General features: G+C 45.7%; 1 protein-coding gene and 1 long non-coding RNA gene across 4 annotated transcripts in view; one reads left to right on the top strand and one right to left on the bottom strand.

Moving 5' to 3' along the window:
- Positions 1-14186, top strand: part of PREX1 (phosphatidylinositol-3,4,5-trisphosphate dependent Rac exchange factor 1) — a 123412-nt gene extending 109226 nt beyond the window's left edge. For all 3 annotated transcript variants that reach the window (XM_065031701.1, XM_065031700.1, XM_065031702.1), the window contains exons 27-40: positions 2122-2210; positions 2603-2685; positions 3306-3396; positions 5114-5242; positions 5933-5974; positions 7104-7321; positions 7951-8050; positions 8407-8550; positions 9190-9304; positions 9723-9789; positions 10480-10667; positions 11355-11457; positions 12014-12081; positions 12859-14186. In XM_065031701.1, the coding sequence (XP_064887773.1) occupies positions 2122-2210; positions 2603-2685; positions 3306-3396; positions 5114-5242; positions 5933-5974; positions 7104-7321; positions 7951-8050; positions 8407-8550; positions 9190-9304; positions 9723-9789; positions 10480-10667; positions 11355-11457; positions 12014-12081; positions 12859-12901 (1480 nt within the window). In that variant the 3' untranslated portion in view covers positions 12902-14186. The remainder of the gene's footprint in view (positions 1-2121; positions 2211-2602; positions 2686-3305; positions 3397-5113; positions 5243-5932; positions 5975-7103; positions 7322-7950; positions 8051-8406; positions 8551-9189; positions 9305-9722; positions 9790-10479; positions 10668-11354; positions 11458-12013; positions 12082-12858) is intronic.
- LOC135575545 (uncharacterized) lies at positions 4315-7107 on the bottom strand. Its single transcript, XR_010466510.1, has 2 exons — positions 5761-7107; positions 4315-5430 (listed from the first exon to the last, which is right to left on the bottom strand). It is a non-coding gene; the product is annotated as an uncharacterized LOC135575545 (long non-coding RNA).
- Positions 14187-21847: the final 7661 nt, after the last annotated feature.

The following is a 21847-nucleotide window of genomic DNA, read 5'->3' as shown; positions in this document are numbered from 1 at the left end:
ATATTGTGTAAGTGGAAACTACGGAAGCTCAGCAGAGTTTGCAAAGTGCTTGGTCTTGAACAGCCACTGCTGTGAGGGGATGTTTCCCTTCCATTCCACAGGCAATTTTCCCAAAAGTCTAAGACACTGAGAAACAGAAATGGACAGCGAGATTTTTAGTTTAATGGGCTTTGGAAACCACAAATGCAAATGTTTAGTCAGGTGTCTCAGAATCTTGGGTTTGGGACGTGACTGATCGCTTCTTCTCCAGGAATATTTGCTACCAAAGGCAGTTTCCCACATGCCAAAGCTGTTTCTTGGGAGGGAACATTTGGAAATTCAGCCTCAGAAGAATCAGAACAAGTAGCAGTCATGTCTAACCATGTCTAACCATTGCAGTTTTACACCCGTAATAGGCCATTTTCACGTTTGTAACAAGGCCATAGCACTTTGCCTGTGCGAAACAGCAAAGACGCTTCAGAGCGAGTTGGGAGGACCAGAGTAACCTGAACGAGTGATGTGTCTTTGAAACTTGCACGCTCCAGGCCTGGTCTTCACTCGCTGTTGGGTCTGTACTAGTACAGGTCGTGATGCGCTGCTTTCATGTGGGACTGCGGAGGTGGCAGAATGGGACCCGTTTCCACTGGGGGGTCTCTGGAGCCCCCACGGTCCAAGCCCTCGCTCAGGACAGGCCCAACAGGCTCTTGTCCGGTTCAGTAGCGAATGGCTCCAAGGAGAGCAGGCGTGGAGTCAGTGAAGAAACAAAACCAGCACTCACCGTGCCGAGGTCTGTGGCAGCTGTTTATTGGGTTACATTTAAATCTGCACCTGTGCCCTGAAGCTTTTTTATTGAAATGTGCTGTATTTCTGTAATTGTTAATAGAATCCCATTTATGAACACTGTTTAGTTCAAATGGTTTCTATAATTGAGGCTAATCTATTCTGGGTAACAAAGTGACATCAAAAACAGTCTCCGTGGGCCTGTCACTTTCTTCACAATTTTACACATAAATGTAAGATGAGAAGATTATTCTGTCTTATCTTTATTAGACAGAGACAGAGAATTAAGCATATATTACAGAGAATAGTTTCTCAAGGGATAATAAAATGTATTTTGATGGGTTTTGATCTGAAAAACTACTGAGGACCTACAGAAATAAGCATGTTACAGATAAGAAAATATCTTGTTTGCATTAGCCATGCTTCTTTCTCTGGGATCATTTGGACATGTAAGTCAAACTTGATTAGGGTTCGTACTGCAGAGTAGTTGCCATAGGTATTCATCTTCAGAAAAGACGTATTTCTTTGGTAACAGGTCTCACAGAGGGCAGGCGAGCACCCTGCTTACGCGTCTCTCAGCTGCTCTTGTATTTCTCTCTTCTTTTCTCTCAGTTTAGAATAAAAACAGAGGGAGAGATAATATGGAGAATTTTGTAGGCTTTGTTTTGGGCTTGTACCATTAAAAACATGGTGACACTTAATTGGAGGGGACAGACTGAGATCCGTAGCCTTTTTGATTACTTGTATTAAGCTGTGGTTACTGTACAGTGAACTTCAAACAGAGGAGGTTCGCACCACCATTTCCCATGTGTGCATGAGCCCATGTTGCTATGAAGCCAACCGTGACTCCTCTGCTTCCTGGGGTAATTCAGGATCTACGGTGCCTGACGCTCTGACGTTACAGGTTCCTTACATTTCCCCCCCATCTCCAGTATCCGTGCTGCTGCAGCTTCCGTGTTGGTGGAGCTGGATGCTGGTGTATCCTGAGAACTGGTAACAAATGCTTAGGGGAGATTCAGTCTCATAGATTTTTGTTGTTTCTCCCCTATCGATGCTCATGGAGCATGTTTAATGATGCTATCCAGATGATGTCTGTGGTGGGAAGTCCATTTTCATTATTTATAGGATGCAGGTAATATATTAAGCACTGAGTGGTCACTACAAATGAAGATGACGTCCTGTTACAGTGCCAGCCCCAGAGGCCTTGCCTAGTGGTCGTTCCGCATGCCGTTAGCTTTTCTTTTGTACATGCAGAACAGAATTAGTTCTGGGGACTGCACTGTTAACAGAATCAGAATGGCAGTGTACCAGACTGTGTAAGAACAGCATGTTTTCAGTCACCTTCCTTGCTTTTCTCTCTAGTGAATGCAACAGTAACCGGGACTCAGTGTTGTCGTACACCAGCGTACGGAGTAACAGCTCGTACCTGGGCAGTGATGAGATGGGCTCAGGTGAGTACACGCGGAGGTTCAATGCATATTTCTCATACCAGGCCCCTCAGTGGAGCTGATAAGTCTTTGCTGGTTAGAAGCACTTGCATGTTCAAGTTGCAAAGGTAGCTTCTCCAAAACTAATCACAAGAACGTAAAGATAGAGGTTTGTTCTTTTTCTACTGAACCGCAGTGAATTTGGAATACAGAGAAGGTATTAGGCAGGATAAGCTCCTTTAGTTATTGGAGATTTGCATTATATGAAAAATCATGAGTGTTTTGATCTGTGAATTAGAGATAAAGCAGCGATCACTCGTCACCCCCAGCAGTGTGAAATGTGCTCGTGTCCTTGTGGCCGCGTCACTGATGACGTTGGTAAGACAGCTAAAAGCTTTTCTTCTTTCCTTTCTTAGGAGATGAGCTTCCCAATGACATGAGGATTCCTTTAGACAAACAAGACAAACTTCATGGCTGTCTGGAACACCTTTTTAACCAGGTATGTAAAGCATCACCATTACACTGAATTGCTTGTTCTTTATCCATGTCAATACAACACATTGGAAGTATCAGATTGTTTAATGAAATTGCATTTTGAGGGAAGGCAAACTATCGAGATTTTGGGGTACCGTGTAAGCAAGTGTATTGCAGGAAGGTTTGAGGAATCGATTTCGTCAACGTTCAAGTTGCCTTGTGTGATTTAAGCGAGGTTGACCTGCCTTATCTCAGGCATTAGACTGGGGGGAAAAAAGCTCTCATGAAAAAAGGAAAATATGGACAAAATTCTAATACCTTGCATGATCTAAATGGATCACACTTACAGATCTCAGGAGAGTCCTCACAAGTTGAGCCAACAGATGTCTTATAGATGTACAGCACCACAGAATGATTTTGTATCATCTTTTATCTCATCAGCACATAGATCATCATTGTGCAAAATGCTGTATTCAGTGTGAGGCTCTTGAGGCCACTTCATGGTTAGAAAGTCTTAATGCTATTTGTCAAAGAGAAATCATTCCAAAATACAAATAGTGTAATGGCTTTTGCATTTTCCTGCAAGAGTTCTGTTCAGATTTTCTTCTGCAGGTCTTGCACTGATTAAAAACCTTCCAATTGTAGGTTGATGCAATCAATGCACTTCTCAAAGGACCAGTAATAACTAAGGCCTTCGAGGAAACCAAGCACTTTCCAATGGACCACAGTTTGCAAGGTAAAGAAAAAGGCTGATTGTATTTAATAATGTGATTTGCTAGGACTCCTGAGCTTGACACAAACAAAAATTTGCTATATGGCACACAGAGCTACTCAACTATGCAGTCTACCCAGTCAGATATTAATGGCAGGTACTGTGTCTCGCCATCAAAATTTTGCATCCTTGAAAGGTCATTTTCACATTAATTCCTTTGGAAAGACACAGAAGGCTTTTCTGTTACATGCTGCTGAATCCTCACAGCTCTTTCACAGTCTCCAAACCTGCCCTTCGATGTGAGCACAGGTCCGGATCTCAAAGGTACAGGGTAGAGCTAGGCGGGGCTCCAGGTGAGTGAGCGCTCTGATGAGCTGGAGAGGCGCTGACCCCTCTAGATCTGACGCAGCGAAAGGTTCTGCCTGAGTTTGCTTAGTGACTTATTCTGCTTTTCTTCATGTGGATAATTGCCAGAGTAAACTCATCCTTATATGACACATATTTTGAAAACCAATTCCCATATAGAGCAAGCAAATGATACCGTGTTTTCTTTTTCCTCAGGGAGCATGATGAGACTTTAGTCTTTATGGTTTTGGGGCCTAGGATGTGGTTTCTTGTCCCACTGAAATACACAGGACTTTATTTTCTGAACATTTGCTCCATTTCCTTTCCCACTTGAACTCAGATGTTTCCCGTTATTCCTGCTGTACTCAGGTGCCGCAGCCGGTCCTGTCCCCGCTCCAGCCCGGGACAGGCTCTGTTTTAAGTTCCAGTGGCAAATTTGAGAACGGGGCTTTTTCTGCCTTTTTTCCCCGCCGTGACTCCAGAAATAACTCCTGTGAAGTCCTGTTACCTGAACTCATCTCTGCAAACGCTCATGTTTATGTAGAATATCTGTTAGCCTTTCCATGCACTGTTTGAGTGAAGAAATAACAGACACCCTGTGTTCACTTCCTTTATTTCATTTTCCTTGACCGGTCTCATTAATTACACTGAGAGAGTCTTCTAGTGAAGTTAACTGAGCCCCGTTGGTCACACTGAGGAGCAGACAAGCCCGCGGACGGTCGGCCGGAGCCCGGTCTGGGCTGTCTGTCCAGCAGCCACCGCACAGCGTGGCAGCGACGGGTGTCCGCGGGCACGCCGCCCCGTTTCTGTTCACCGGCGGTTGTTTGGCTCAGTTTCTCTGTGTTTCTCTGTCTGCTTATGCATTTTATCGCCAACAACGGGGTATTTGGCTTAGCTACATAGCTAAGCCGTGGAGAATAAATCTACTCTGTAATTAAATAATTAGCTTCCACCAGGTGAAAGCAAGCAGAATATTTCATATCTCATCAGTATTATGGGGTGTGACATCTGCAGCCAAAACGCTGATGTGATTCCGCGCAGGCAGACTCCAGGCCGGCGACAGAGCTGCCCGTGTTACCGAAGGCAGAGAAGCCAGGGGGTTGTGTGCTGCTGTGCGAGCTCCTTTGCTGCGCCTGCCCCCGTGCACCTAACTTCCCACTCTGGAACAACGCCAGGAGACTGACTGCGAAAACAACGCCAGGAGACTTACTGCTGAGTGTGAGACTACGGGAACTGCCTTTTTCCTTCTCTATTAGATCTGTTTAAGAACGCTTCCTTCACAGCTGCTGCTGTTGATACTGTGTCTCTGCTCTCATCTGTGTACACGCTGGAACTCATAAGCCGCTCTCAGCTATGTAGCATTTCCTTAATCGCTAACAAAGTCTGTTTTTTCTAGAATTTAAGCAGAAGGAAGAAACCACAGTGAGGTGCCGGAATAATATTCAAGCCAGCATTCAAGAAGATCCGTGGAACCTTCCACTGCGCATCAAGAACCTTGTTGAAATCATACAGAAACACGTGGAAGGTCTGTAAATTCAGAGGTTGTTATTGGCTTCAGGGAGAAAAGATCTCGATCTAATCAGGTCTAGCAGTTCGTTTTATCATTTTATCATTTAATCTCAATTTGTACTAAGGCTGCACTGGCCTCTGGAGAAGAACAGGTAAAACAGGTTATTGGTTGAAGAGACCTGGTGCTATATGGTAAAATCTCACCTGTGCAGCCATTCCAAAGAACCTTTTTCCCTTGTTTTATGTCATCAGCCAATTCAGACAGAATTATATCAGATTGATCTATTTCCCTGTGCTTTTTTTAACCCTTTTGGAAAATGAAGAGCGATATGTTTGGTATGTTCCAAAATGAAATGAATGCTAATTGGATACTACAACACCCTAAACCATTGCAGTCTGGTCGAACTGGAACAGGAGCAGAATCTGATGTTACAGAAATCACCTCCTTAGGGATTCATCTACTTGTGCAATTTGTTTAGAATAGTTTATGGTAGTTAACCGAGCACTTAGCCTGTACAATTGTTTTATTTACACCTTGTTTCTTTTTCAGTCATTAAAATGTCTGTGCGAACAAGGGCTGCCAGAGTAAATAGAAATGGCCGTGCAGGGGGCAGGGATGGTGGGGAATGAGAGAACTTAACCAAATGCACTCAAATCTCCCTTGGGATCGTGTTAACGAGGACATTGCTTTTCTTCACTGTTCTAGATGGGAAGAATCAGCTGCTTTTGGCCTTGTTAAAATGCACAGGTAAGAAGTTTTGATTTGTTGCAGAACAAGATCGTATGTACAAAGTCCCTGGCACTTAGCTTTGTGTGCATGTGTGTGCATACATTAGAATGCTGGTCCGTGAGTCTGTCCAGACCAGCCGGTGATGTCAGTCCTGTGTCCATAAAGGCTGTTTTCAATGAAGCAGATATAATGACTCGTCCGTACCTGTGCCCCATCTCCAGCAGCATTTCCATGAACGTCCTCTGGAAAGAACAGAGGAGCAGATGGCACCGAACTGGCTCTGGTGGCTTTATGGCACCAGGCTCCTTTGCCGCAGGGACGGTCCTAAGCCCAAGCCCGCTGCCCGTCCCAGTGCCCCGAGCAGCACGGCGGGACTGTCTGCCCTGCAGGGCCTGGGCTGCGTGTCGGTCTGTTGTGTTCAGTGCTTATGAACATAATCCAGGTCTTCGGAGCCTCTGGGTGATGTCTTCAGTTCTTTCTCTGGGGATGGTGCCATGGCGATGAGAGGCTGCCGTGCCTGCTGGACGAGCTCAGGGGGGCTGGGAAGTAGGTCTTCACTTATTCATGTGCCTCTTGGCCTGCAATCCCCTTAAGTGTGACAAGGTTGATGTGACCAGCGTGTGGCCGCCTGGCAGGCTGGCTGGAAGCAAAGTTAACATGGGAAATTCTCCCAGGAAACATAAACCAATTGGTACCGTATGGGCAGGCCCGGTTAATGCGTCAAGCATATGGGAAGCCCAGAAAATACAGATGGATGGGGAAGATGAATCTCTAATAGCCCAGGAGAGAAGTAATGGCAGAGAGCTTTTTTCAAGAATTCTCTTGCTTCTGTAAACACGAAAAGAAGGGAAACAGTCCAGATATGGCACTAAGGAGTTACCCCTCCTCCCAGCCAGAAGACGCGTTGCAGATGGCAGAGGCAGGAATAAACAGTCAAGTGGACTAGAAAATGTTCCCACGTGCGTGTACTCAGCTACGCTGTCTTGATCCACACAGCCCGGTCACGCTGCCAGGAGAGGGTATCTATCTGTTAGGCTGCGCAGCAGAAGCCAAATGTCAGGCACACGTGTGCAACTGCTGCTTGGCAGCGAGGTGAGAAACAAGTGTACTCACGACTCCTCTGTGCTTCTCTCCCCTTCTCTGGCAGATACTGAGCTGCAGCTGAGACGGGATTCCATCTTCTGTCAGTCTCTTGTGGCTGCGATTTGCACCTTTTCAGAGCAGTTACTGGCTGCTCTCAACTATCGATACAACAACAATGGGGAATATGAAGAGAGCAGCAGAGACGCCAGCAGGAAGTGGCTGGAACAGATAGCAGCCACCGGTGTTTTACTCAAATACCAGTCTCTCCTGTCCCCCGCTGTGGTAAGATGAAGGGCCGTGGCACCCGGCTCTGCTCACACTTGCCTGTGAGAGTCTCTGCTACTCACAGCACAGCCAGAGCCCCTTCACTCGAGCAGCGTGTTTACACCCTCACTGCAGCAACCTCTGGGGATTCCCGCTGCCGACAACCATGTGCCAATATTCCACACCCCAGCATCTTCATCTCCTCACAAATTCCAGACCCACTGTCACAACGGAACGATACAGCAGTCTGTCTGCCTCTGTGTTTGGAGTGATGCTGCTGCATTTAGGGAGGTCCTAGTGCTCAGCTGTTGCTGAGGCATGTGTGGCCTGCCATCTTCTGGTGAAAACACACACTTCTACAAATAGGTGGAAAAGTTCTGAGTTGTAGGTGTGAAGTTTGGAGAAAGATACCTTCAGACTTACTCAGTCCTTAAACCTCTCTGCAAAGCACATCAAGTGACACCTGAGCAAAGGGCAGCTAAATTGGTAGTAGAGAGGTAAAAAGCCATTAGTATTGACCTGGCTGGGATGGAGTTTATGGGAAGCTCCACATTCTGCTCTAGGTGTGCTGAACCAAAGCATTTCCATAACAAGCACATTGATCTCTTCCTGACCATAACCGATGTGTATCTGTTCTTTGCTCTCAGAAGGAGGAGCGCACCATGCTGGAGGACATCCAGGTCACCCTGACCGAACTGGACAAAGTTGCCTTCTATTTCAAGCAGCTGGATGAAAGTCTTGTAGCAAGTGAGTATTCTGTGTTTCCTTGAAGCTTTTTTTGATTTCTTGCTGGTTTTATGGGTTAATGTCCACGATTATAAATCTAACAGGCCATGCCATGACTATGAGGTGCCATGAAACAAGATGGGATTTTAATTATTAACCCTGTATATTGTATCATAGCATCAAACATCACACTAGGTCACGCTGTGTATCTCAGTGTCCGTCTCGGAGCCCGCACGCTCTCAGTAAAGGCTCTCCCGTATGCATCTGATCGTGGAGATCTGAAACATCATTAGATAATCTAACAAACTCGGATAGCAATGGTTTCACATTTCTCCGGCTGTGGTAAAGCAGCAAGTGTTTTATCTGTATTTCTGCAGATACTCATGTCTTCTACCACATCGAGGGAAGTCGTCAGGCCTTGAAGGTTGTCTTCTATCTGGACAGCTACTACTTCTCCAAGCTGCCTTCTCGCTTTCAGAACGGGGGAAGCTTGAAACTGCACACGGTGCTCTTCACGAAAGGTATCTATAAAAAGCTTTCTTCAGCAAAATAAGCTGATGATGTTGAAAGAGTCAAAATAAAGAATGACCATGAAGCTCTTAACACAGCTGAGAATGACAGACATTGAAGAACCAGATCCTTCTGTTCCAGGAGGACCCGGAGAGTGCCAGATTTTAGAACCAGGCTCAGTCGTGAGAACAAGATCTGCCTGGTTGGGGCTTTCTTGTGCCTTCCTGTAAAGATCCAGGCCACAGAGACGTTGTACTGGACTTCATGAGCAGTCTGATCTAGTATGGTGTCAGACCTGCCCAGGCTACACAGAGCATTTGTAAAAGCACACACCATGACAGAATTATCTGGGCTAGAAATTACCTTGTTAAGCAAATATTCACACCAAAATACAATACAGGAAGTTTCCTTCAAGGGGATATTAATTGGGAGTAATTGCTTTTAGACAAAACTGCTTCCTGTGCAGCTCACCTTTATGGTACTACCACTACACTCCCATACTGGGAAATGTGTTAAATTAGTGTGGTGACAGAATCAGCCTTGACACGATCCAACAGTCATTTGCTGAGCAGTGAAATGATAGAGATAAATAAATTAATGAATTCTAAAAAATCAAAACCATAGGTTTAGTAAAATGTTTCCTTCCTCAGCTCTGGAGAGTACGGAGGGGCAGTCCCAGCCGCCCGGTTCATCCTTGGAAGAGCTTCAACAGCAGATTAATGGTGTTTCACTTGAAAAGGTGCAGCAATACTACCGGAAACTCAGGTACTTCATGCTTATCTTTTGCTTTAAAAGACACTGAAAAAAGTGCTCCTTGCTACGGACCTTAAAATGTAATGAAAAATGGATTCTGTCCCTGATGGTTTCCTGTACAAATCCGGTGTTTCGTGTGGGAAGCCTGTCAGTGCTCCCACGGTGAGCTCGTCCTGAAGCAGTGCGCCGTCCGGGATGCAATTCCCAGCTCATTTTTATAGAGATAAAATTGCATTAAAAAGGGGAATTTGTAATATTTTAGTACAGACTCTGTAAATTACTGCAATCAAAATTCTTCAAAAAGCAGATCTTGAAGTACAAGGTTTTATTTAGGCTGGCCTTCTCAGGTGTTTTCTACAAGGTAATAGACATTGTATGTGCTTGAAATGAAACGCACCGACTAACGTGGTTCTTGCTGGCCCTTCCGCAGGACGTTTTACCTCGAGAGATCAAACTTGCCCACTGATTCCAATACTACTGCGGTGAAGATTGACCAGGTACTGTTACTTTGTGTTTATTTCTGCGTGAGGGGGTCTCTCAGACCCCAGTCATGGGACAGCCCTGTGGCAGACCCGTACAAACCCAAACGTCACTCCGGAAATGTTCCCTGCCCTGAACAAGTGACCTGAATTTCTCTGATGCTTGGCGTGCAGACCCATGGTGGACACAACCCCCTCGCTTGTGCCCCGATAAGACTCCGTGTCACCCTGGCTGCCCCTGCGGTGTCCGATGTTAGTGTGAATGAATTGATCCGCCTCTCCCACAGATGCGTGAAATCAACAACTGCAGAATTTGCAAGTTGTGCTTTGGTCACAATTACAGAAGAAAACAGCAGGAGCAGCATTTCCCTGCAGAGGCAGTCCGTCTGACTGGGGCAGGCGGTGCGTGGACGTGTGCATGGAAGGCATTAAATGCTACTGCAGGGAAGAAAAATCAGAGACTATTTTGACAATTATAATATACATTGTAAACAATTTATCTATAATTGTGGACAGTTGCCCCAAACCTAAGTAATTGTCTGTATTTTTCCACTTCTGAAATTCATATATATTCTAAATAGCTGTTAGGGTGTGGCAGTTACTGTTGTGTAGATTATTGTGCTTAGACATAGGATAAAGAATTGTAAGTGTCTGTACGAGTGAAGGTGTAAATACACCACGGATGCATTTTTGTACTGCTCTGTTTAGCTTATTCGCCCCATTAACGCGATGGACGAGCTGTGTAGGCTGATGAAGTCCTTCGTTAACACAAAACCGGCGCAGTCAGGATACTGCGGCAGCAACGCGTCGGGCGCTGGGCTGCTGCCCGTGTCCTCCGAGCTCTGTTACCGACTGGGCGCCTGTCAGATCGCCATGTGCGGCACCGGCATGCAGAGGTGAGGTTTGGCAACTGCGCCTTACTGCTGTGGTGAGAGCTTCTGTCCTTTCCAGAGACTGGAGCAATACATTTGATTCTGTTCAAAGCAATAGAAAGGTAGATGGTAATGGAATATAATCAGGACCTAAATCTACTGCCATCTTCTTTTTAGGGTAGATTGTGACTTTTAATACTTTTGCTAATAATTAGTATTGAAACAAAATCTCTTTTTTATGTTTTGGTGCATCATCCAATGCAAGTGGGTGATCTCAGTGCATATAACTTTCAGTCAATGTTGTCTTCAGTCACACACTGAAAATGTAGGAAGATGCTCAAAAGTGGCGTTAGAACCTTGGCATGTGCAGCATTGGTCCTGAACGCACCCGGCACTCCCACTGTCTCACAACCACCAAGTACACAGACGATTCATTGTGAATAAGTTCACATGGATCGGTGCAGAGGAGCAGTGGGATGCAGCCTTGTACGACGCTGCTGGGGACTCAGACAGCTGCAGCGTTTAGGTGGAACGAGACTGGAAATGCGGGACTGAGGCCATTTGATAGTTTTGCGAGTAAAAACTTAACAAATTAAACAGAAGAACACTAGCTAACAGAAGTCATACTTAACAAGTAGGCGTGCTGTACATACCTATTTATGCAGTTTTCAGTATGATCTGTGATTCCATGCTGCTTGTTCCCATGTTCAGGAGCACCCTGAGCGTGTCCCTGGAGCAAGCGGCCATTCTGGCCCGGAGCCACGGACTTCTGCCCAAGTGCATCATGCAAGCCACAGACATCATGCGCAAGCAAGTAAGTGTCTGACTGTGTGTCTGCTGCGTGCCAGCCTGCCGTTCCAGTAACACCTTTGTACAAACACCAGTTTATGTCAGTGTGGCACTGTATTTTGTGCACTGCAAACCCACAGAGCCAAACTTCTGCTAATGTCTGAATAGATACGCAAATATTGGACAGGGACAAATTCACTTTTGCGTATACAGGCATGACAGCAACTAGAATACATGCTTCAGTGGACATTATTTAAAGTGTGTGCCTTGATGGTTAGAAAGTGGAGATTACCCAGTATATTTGAGACAGTTTCTGTATATAGAAAGAACAAGTCTCAGTCACAGTGTTAAATAGGAGAAATTCCCTAGTGCCAGACAGCAGTGCTTGTAAAGTGCTTTGGGACCAATTCCATCTTTTAAGTAAACACAGATGACTAATGTATCCACCCAATGGATTCTAAATCTTCTGAAAGTAGTTAATGGGTTCTCAAATAGAAACCATACTCCCATTATAATATTTTCCCCTAAGGATCAGATGCTTTATCAATACTGTCAGTACCATAAATTCTCTGTTTCCTCAGGGACCAAGGGTTGAAATCTCTGCCAAGAATCTGAAAGTGATGGACCAAATGCCACAGTGTGCGCCTCGGTAGGTTATTATGTATTATGCATTTTATCTGAGTTCTGGTTTTATGTTTCTGTAACAATCGTGGAGTTGCTGTTATAACCAGATTGCCTGAGTAGCCATAGTGTAAAAAAAGGAACAAATTGCTGTTGTTCTTTCTCACTGTACTAAACCAGTGCACTGTAGATTAATCAGCTTGACAGAGTGCCTGCGTTTTCTGAACAAAGCGTAACTGCGCAGACAGGGGTCTCGTCTGGACTCATCCAGTGACTGAGCGACGGGAACGCTTGGGAAGAAGAGCTCCCGAATGGCAAACCTGCGAGTCGCAGGCCAGCGCTGCTGCGGGCTGGGGGAGCGGCTTTAAGAGCAAGCACTTAAGTCAGAGTAACCAGAGGTTTTTCAACCATATCAACAACCAAATCCGTTATTTTATCTGTTGGGTGTCCCAGTCTGTATGTGGGATGAACTCTCTTGTGCAGGAAAAATACTGAAGTGTGGTTTGAACCAAAAGAAATAGAAAAAGAGAAAAGGGACTGTTGGAGACCCACATTGGGACAAAGTTAAAAGGGAGTGATGGAAAGTCTCAAATAGAGTTTAAACAATGATTGTAAATATTTTAGTTAGTAAATCACTAGTGGCACTTCTAAATTTGCAATTATTAAAGTCAAAAATAGTGGTATTCTTGATATCTAATTACCTCTAAAGCTTGCAGAATGCTAAAGGAGAAACTGACTCTCATACTACGCCATGATGTTATCATCCTTACAATATTTAATACCAAACTCTTCATCTGCCTTAAAGGCTCTATAGGTTGTGCCAGCCGCCTACAGATGGGGATTTATAGAAGCGAGTGCGACGGCTGCGTTGCAGCCTCTCTCGAGCGCTGAGCCCCGGCCGAGGGTGAGCCGCCCCGCGGTGCTGCCCCAGGGATGGATGTGGCCCCGCGGGCTCCCGCTGCTCCCGCTGCTGGAGGAAATCCATGACACCCACCGCAGAGCCTACGGACCACGCGGCTGTCTGCCGGGGCCTGGAGCGACCGCTCACTGGGGACTTGTCTGTGCTGCCACCTGAAAGTCGTGGACTTCAGGACTGGTGAAGAAAACGCCGAAGGACGCGGATCCCTCCCCGTGCTGCACCCGGCGCCCAGTGAAGTGCTGGCCCAGCTCCGGTCAGTGCCCTCGAGCGGCAGCTTCGTAAACACCACTGTTCATGGACTGACCTGCACTTTGGAACAACACATAGCACAATTTGTGGTTTATTCAAATATGAACATAAAGAATTTCTTCTGGAGTAATTTTCCACTTCAGCCCAGTGAGAACCAGCCTCTCTATGCTGCAGAGTATACATTCCATAATAGTTCTTAACATTACTTCATTTTACTTACTGTAGCTTTCAGGTTTTTTATTAACTCTTTCTACTAATGCCCTATTGTACTCTGGAAATACAGTGCTATTGAAGAGGAGAGAGTGGGAGTGGAGGATTTTAAAGGAAACTTTACAAAGGAAAAATACAGTCTTATAATCTGATTATTTGAACAGATGTAGTTTTTAAAACAGGTCAGAAGAACTATACTTATTTATGTGGAGTGGAATATGTGTTTTCGATCATGTTATTATATATACAAGATCTAAATAAAAAATATATTGTTTAAAATGGGACCAAGATGCTGGCAATTACACAGCTACTCCCAGTTTACTGAAAAAAGATCTACATTATTTAAAATCTTTCAATATTTAAGTAGTCTTTAATACGGTTGTTAAGATGTATTAGGGTTGCTTTTAAGTTAAAAGAGAAAAGGAATGGTGTATATAATGTACTTTATTTTTTCTTGTTTGAGAAATTGTTCTCTATCCTGTCAGTATTACCCTAAGCACAGTGACTGTCTCCACATTACTGGCTGGAACTAACTGCAACGCGTCGGCAGTCTCAGGACAGAAGTGACGTTCCTCGGGAGCGAGTGCCTTACCCAGCCCCAGGCGGGACCCAGCAGCGCTGTGCGGCGACGTACGGCCTGGCAAATGAAGGTCTGGGGGTTACTTGTGAGCGTGTTTGGGTTTTAGTTGGCTTAACTTTGTTTTATTAACATCCAAACCAACTCAAAAATTAAACTTAGATTTTTTCCATTTGGATATGAAGGGCTCTTAAATGTTTTAATCTACACATCAACACAAACTGGCTCGTGACAAGTTGGGGGTGCAGATTGTTCTGAACCTTCTTTCTTAATCTGTTTTTCCTTCACTCACAGACTGAAATAATTTTGGGGAAGGACCGTGTTTTGTTTAATCTCTGTTCCATAACCCCTGTTTCTCTGACTTCAGCAGCCTGTGGCAGGAACTGGGACAACCGTGGCTCACCAGCTGTGAGCTATAGGGTTTGTCACCGAGTACCCATCTGTACTGCGGCCACGTGAGCAGATCATTATTTCAATGCACTTTCTGATTATTTTGTAAATTTTGGAAGAGTTATACTTGCCCTTTGCTGTTTGAAGAAGAAATGGATGTGTCTCTACTGAATCCTCCTCTTAAAATGTACTTAGTATTATCAAAATAAGAACTGTAGAACATCCAAAACTAAAAGAGGCCGAGATCCCCACGCTGTGTCCATGGGCTGCTGGGCAGAACTGGTCCCGTTTCCTCGGAGCAGCTCCGCGCAGAGCAGCTCAGGGCATCGACACTGCACTGGTTTACATGGAAATCTGTATGTTATTCTCACTGAAAACGTGATAGAAGTTTTTATTATTAAAAGTTGGTTTATATTGTAAGTAAAGAAGGTATGACCTTATTTTTCTGTTATACCCTTTAGTTCTTTAGCTCTCTACATTCTGATATCTGCATGGACTGATGAGGAGCGGGAAGTTCAGGCTGAAAGGGAACATTGTTTTGATACCAGCTCGACCCGGCCGGGCAGAGCCAAGCTCTTCCTGTTTGTGCAGCGTCGGCCACAGATGCTGTTTCACTGCAGGCTAGAACAGAAAAACTGTTTTAACGCTGTAGAATTGCAAGATTTGAATCCACTCCTGGAAAATACAGGTTCAAGTGGAAAACTAAGAGGGCAATGCACAAGCCAACCTGCAAGTAAGGAGAGTAGATCAGGGCTGCAGCATTTCCAGAGCTAAAAGCAAAGGAAGAATCAGAGTTGCCGGGACCGAGCAAGTGCAGGTTTCATAGATCTGGAACATCTGCTGCAGTGGAAATGTGGAAAACGCAGTTGAGATGGAGCAAATGGAAACCAGCAGCGCCGTGATGAGGTGTGTCGGCAGCCGGCTAATGGAAAGACGGCACCGCTGAAAAGAAAGTGGGGATGGGCGTCAGCTGCAAGTGGAATTTCTTACGTGTCAGTCCTGTAATTAAGTTTTCTTAGCATTTTCATTAATCACTGAAGCACAGCTCCTGCAAGGCTGGGGGTGATTCTCAGTTGGGAGGCACTGATGTGGCAGCTGCATGCACATCCTGCTCTCCTTCAGTGGGGCAGTTAATGGCTCTTTTGTGAGACCCCGAGTCGTTGGCCAGGGGCATCAGGAGAGAAGATGGGGTGGAGAAGCCAGGAAGCTTCTGGAATGCCAGAGCCAGATCTGATCAGACTATAAAACAGGGTGCCTGCCAAGGATGCCCTTTGTGTGGTCTTCTCAGAGCCCCTCTCTTACTAGCAGGTTACACAGAGCTGTATGGTCATGCCTCAAGTCTTTAGAGATACTATTCTGTTTCAGAGGCTACTTTACATAGGAGGAAGACAAAAATTGGAAAAATAAGTAAGCATAAGGATTTCAAATTCAGAAACCAACCACCTTAATCCAACAGGGCAAAAGAGTGAATCATGCCAGTTCAGAGCAATAGGAACGATTTGGAGGTTTCTGTGTTGCCCCCAGTTCCTAACAAAGGAGGGCAGCCAGCACAAACAGCCTAGACAAAAAGGACAAAAACCAAAACAACACCCGGCACACGCAGCCACCACCAAACCCGCAGTCCTGGAGCAGCTGGGCTGTACGCGCCCGTACCTCCCAGGACCAAATACTGAACAAGTTACTCAGATTATCCATTTCCAGCTCAACTGAAAGAAAGCAATAAACCTCATTCTGACACTTCTGAACTGACCTGAACTGTCCCTACCCTGCTCCGTGTGTCCTCACCAACGCTCTGTGCTGCCGGACACCTTTTCCTCCGATTACTGTCCCACGGCCGGTAACAGACCCAGCAGCCGCCCCTGGGCCGCGGGAACAGCAACGTCACCGCTGCTCTTCCAGCCGCCCTGGAGGAGCCGAGCCCCGGCAGACGGGGACGCTGCTGGGAGAAGCCCCCGCGGAGCTCCTCGCATCGCTCTGGCAGTCCTGAGGCGCCGTTTGACAAACACTCCTCCATGCCAAAATAATGACTCATTTGGTAAAATGTCAATTAATGCCCTGCAGAGTCTGCAAAAAAATAGGTCTGTTTTTAATGAATTAGGATTAAAATTAGTAACTAATGTTTGAATCAAGTGATTATTATTTTCTTGATCCTGCTTAAAATTAGATTTGGTTATAGGCACTTTGAAGGCAATGAGCAAGGAATCATTATTATTTAATCAGCTTTAAATTGCTTACATAATTACTTACATGAGTGACGTATTTCCATCTTGAGATAATTAAAAATAATTAGTATGGCTTTATCACAGTTTTAATGTGCAAAAATCAAATTCATATTATTACTGGTGCTTGAATACTTGTGCTTTTTTGGATTGAATTTATCTGCAAATTATTGCAGGGAAGTTAATGAAGCTGCCACATGGATGCCTCGCTTGGAAAGAGCGATTGCAAAGGATGCGCCATTTATCACTGATCCCACACCAACTCAGCTCTGTTTTATTTTTCGGGGGGTTTATTAAGGTTTTCTGAAAGAATAATTTATTTTGCTTGCTCTGGTGTAAACAAAAAGTAGAGTCCATAAATTCAACGGAATCCCAATGCTCCTGAGCATATCTAGCACAAGCCCAGCAACGATGGGCAGGTGGGAGTGGGGACTGAACACTCACCGAATTCTCGCCTGTCCCTGCCCTGTCTCCCCAACCTCCAGGCGTTCTCTCGTGGTAGCAGAGCATCGTTCAAGGCCTGAAAGCCTTGGCTCACACAGGAAGGCAAGATCAGGAAAATAGTTGAAGTACTTTTACATTTTAAAGCAATCTAACTCTAGAAGGCAACTTAATTGCCTTTTAAAGCAATTTAACAGATGGAGATGAAAAGGAGGAGCCAGTATAATGTCATTAACCAGAAGTGCTTTATAGACCACATTTATTAATATTTCTCATTAGAGAATTACACTGGGGTTTTGAGATGCCGTCTAGACCACGGCGGTGCTTCACTTATTTTTATAAAGGCGAGATAACTAGGAAGTTCAGAAGAGAAGTTTGTCAGCTGTTCGGGATCTTCGGGGTGTTGACACTACTCTGATTTAGCACCACGTTCCCGCGGCTCCAGCACGGCGTCACAGCCGCGGCTCCAGCACGGCGCCGCGCTCACCCGCGATCTCGCTGCGCCTGCCCCGGCTGCTGCGGGATGCCCACCTGGGACATCGTGCCGCAGGGCGATGAGCTTCCCCTGCCGTGCTCAGGAGATCCCTGTAACAACGACCAGCCCCGGGCTCGGACCAAACACTCGCTCTGTTCTCCTCTGACTGCAGCTGCCGAGTAGCTTGCAATCATATTGAAATGTATTTATGTCCACAGCATCCCTATAAAGCAGGAAGCACTATTTCCTCTCTGTACAGCTGGGAAATAAGAAGATCTCAGAGGTCCAATTCTATCTGAAATGACTGCATTAAAATTGTAGAAAGACAAGAAACAAACGGTACTTTTCAGGAAGGATGGGTATGATCAGCACTACACTTCTCCGATCTGGCTTGGGATGTGCCAGGACTTGTTCACCAATGGTGTGAAAAAATTTCATATGATAAAATGTTATTTAGGATTATGAAACCCAAAGGCAATAGAAAAGAGCTGCGGAAGAATGCTGCAGTAATGACTGCTGAAAGGATTAAATGGCAACTAAAATTCACTATCAGTAACTGCAGAGTATTGGTCACACATAAAACAGGCATTAGGCAATGGATGTACAATGAGAGGTTTTAGATTTGATACGCTTTGGAAAAGCTTTGTTGGTTCTTGTGGCCCATTCTCTGCAAACAGCAGTTCAGAGCGCCCTGGCAACCGCAAAGAAACAACAGAATCATTAGGAAAGGACAAGAAACCATAGCAGAAAACCTTATTAATTCTATGGTGCCCCCGAGTCTTAAACGCTCGAAGAGTTATTGTTAGGACTCAGGCCCCGCACACTGTGGAGGCACCTGAGGAGGTGCCGGGGAGCGGCGACGCGCGGCGTGGGTGTCACGGAGCCGCCCGCTCCACGTCCCGCAGCCGCTGCGCCCCCGGGAAGCTGCCGGGTGGGCAGCACCGGGCTTCCCCACCGCCCCCCCCGGGCTTCCCCACCGCCCCCCCCACCCCGGGCTTCCCCACCGCCCCATCTCCTCCGGTCCAGGAGTTTTCTCCATTCAAAATATCTGTTTGGAATCTGCCTTAACTATCACAGTCTGGTCCTAGAGTGACTAAAAAAGCCATTGGAAACTCCAAATTTTTAGCTTCATTCCTCATTACCAGGTAGCTTTTATTCATGGATACTCAAAATTGTAAAATACATCAAATCTCATGGAAATACCAGCATTGGGCAGCAAGTAAAACCCCTGCTGTTTCCAACAGCCTTTTCCAGACATCAAAGCAGGCAGAGGGAAAGTCTTAATGACAAGTAGCCACAACTCACAAAACTCCACTCCCAGGTACTGCGTCTCTTTTGATAAAGGTCCCAGGAAACGTCCCAACTTCCAATCAGCAGTGGAATTAAAGCTACAATTTCATTAGTTTCCAGTTTCTCACTTTAACCCTGTGTTCCATTAGATTCACCCCAGTCAGCACTCAGAACAAATTGCATTTCGGAAGATTAACTAAGTCAGATGGTAAGGCTAAGTGCACGATCTGTTCTCTCTCAGCAATCACTTACAGCTCATCAGCTCCTGCAATAAAACACGCGACAGGTCCGCTCTCTGACGGAGCAGGGGTAAGAGGGATGGTATGTTTTCATCACCTGATTTTTTCCCTTTTCCACAAAGCAGTGAAGAGCACAGGACTGCCACAGGGAACACTGACACTTTCATTTCCTGATTGAAAACACTGTAAGAGATGATTGCTGCACAAAACCACATCAGGATGCATTTTCTCCTGTTTAAGCCACCTTCCTTACAGGAAGAACGATCATTTGATATTAAAATTAAAATCACCGCTAAGGGATCGATAGCTAATCCTACAGATGAATCACAGCAACAGTATCTAAAATGCCTTTGGCTAATTCTCTTTAAAAGGCGCCTCCACTGAAAGCAGCGACAGTCCAGTCCGTATAAGGGAAGGAGAAGTCGGCTCTGCATTCAGATCAACCCTGCAGTAAGTGCTACAGGATGATTTAACACAGGATGCTGTAGAACAGAGACAACAATACACCAGATTGTAAAGAAAAAAAACAGATTGTAAAAAAAAAACCAAAACACACAAAGTCCTTTATCCTGAAAGCCCCACAGACTGTCCAGTGGGGAGGAAGGGACTGCGGCACTTCATTGAAAATGTGAATGGAAACTATGAATAAACAAATATAAGATTAATGTTGCTCCTAGTCTTGCTGCTGAGGAAGAAGTGCCAGCTTCTGGCCAAAATTCTTCTTGCATGTGGAGTCCATGGAGAGATACACATAGCACAGGTAACCGACTCGTCTCTACTCACATGTTACACCAAGGACGGAACCGCACACAAGTCTCAGACTGGTCAGGGAGCACGGGACCCGCTGCCGCCGGGACCCGCTGCCGCCGGGACCCGCTGCCGCCGGGACCCGCTGCCGCCGGCCGGCGCGACGCGTTCTGTTCTCGCAGCGGCCAGACTGACGGGGTACGGGGTACAACGGCCCGGCCCGGCCCGCACCGCCCCGCCGGGCGCCCCCGGGCCCGCCGGCCAGGAGGGGGCGGTAATGCCCTTCGCCAAACAGGGAAGCTCGGAAAGACTCAGAAAGGCAGACAGGGCGTTCAGGGGAGGGGGAGGAATCTAGAAAACAGCCTGCTGGAGCAACGCGGATAAAATGACACTGCAGGTAACGGAATACAGCTGAGCTCTTTTAACGTTTCTGTGACTATTTTCATGATTTCTTTGATGTCTGAAAGAAAGACAAATTATTGGAAAGATATACAGCCCCCAGAGCTTTCAGTTAGGTATTATTTTTAGCACTAATCACATCTGCATATTGCAGAAAGAACAACACATTTCCAGCTGGCATTCAGCAGCTGTATGTTAATGTTATTTGTGAAAATATGCTCAAAACCTTGTACATTAGAAATCTCAATTCAAAAGATATATGGTGATTTTCACAACCAAGAACCCGGCAGAGTAAGGGGAGGAATGTACCATCCCCTCGAGCACTCAAGAGTTAACTTCTCAGAAGTGGTGGTGAACTTTCCTGGCAAACCACTCACAGAAGCTCCCATGAGAAACACTTTTTACATCAAATATTCATTACATCATCACAAATACACACTGCCAGTTAGTCAGCAACGTACGTCACTGTAAGAACAACAGTCTCTCTGTAAGTTACGACTCACTGGTTATGTCATCCAATGAAATGATGTCCACCCAAAAATGATGGCTCCGAGAGTACAACAGAACATACAGTTCTCCACATCTGGAAACCAGAATCATTTCACACTCGACATCCATTTCCTTCCATCCTAACTTGCAGCTAATGTCTTCCCACCCTGAGCGCTGGCATGGGCAGATGTGTCCCCTCACCCACCCACTGCCGCTTTCTCCAAACAGCCTCTGATCTCCTTGGCTGTCAAGCTACAGGATAAAAGACTCTGTCAATAATCATAGCTTCAGCTTCCTAAATCCCTCCATAATTCTCACTCCAGTCAGTGTCAGAGTAATTGCAGTTTCACGTGATCAGTGTCCTAGCCCAAGTACAGTCCTCCATCTGCATAAATATTTCCTGATCTGTCTTTTCACCAAGCTCTGGAAGGTCAGTAATTGTTTTCTAGTATAATTGTTTCACCATTTCGGTCTTTAGCCTCAAGTTCAAGGTGTTTCTGAGTTGCCATCCATGTGAACGTTATTCTGTTTCCAGCATAATGTTCTTCCTCATTTATACTGTCATGTCTCCTTCTCCTTTCTCAGTGAGAATTGCCTGTCCTTAAACTCTGTATCTGGGTAATGTAATATTACAGCCTATTTCCTGAACTGGCCACATTTCAGTTACTCCAATTACACCAGATTTATCTTTAAGCAGCAGATGTCCTTGCTCTTGCAATCGTGTTTGCCGTCTCCCTCCCTGCCTCATCGCGCCCTCCAGCGAAGTATTCACCCGCTGAACAGTAACAGAAGCTGGTCTGCCTCCTTCAGCTACCTCGCCACACCGGTCCAAGCAGAAGAGGGGGCTGCTGTGCGGTTACTATCTCTGTGAAATGGAAATTTAAGATCTACATCAGATGGGGATTAGCCCCGTTTCCAACAACAGGAGGTGCTCAGTAAAACCCTCTAACGTAGACAAGGCCAAACAGCATTATATAGGAAGAGCTTTCCCGTATTTGTAGCTCATGGAGGCTCCTGAAGAGTCACCTGCAACTTTTCTCAACTAGCGGAAGGCACGTACGTCAGTTGTAAAAGAGCGTCTGTACCAACTTCTGGTTCCCAGTGGCTAAAAGCCAGAACAAACGTCACTGCGCCTGTGAAAGACAGGTCC

The sequence above is a fragment of the Columba livia genome, chromosome 16 (assembly GCF_036013475.1).
Source record: "Columba livia isolate bColLiv1 breed racing homer chromosome 16, bColLiv1.pat.W.v2, whole genome shotgun sequence".
Classification (NCBI taxonomy): Eukaryota; Metazoa; Chordata; class Aves; order Columbiformes; family Columbidae; genus Columba; species Columba livia.
This window is presented reverse-complemented; position numbering and strand designations above follow the sequence as displayed.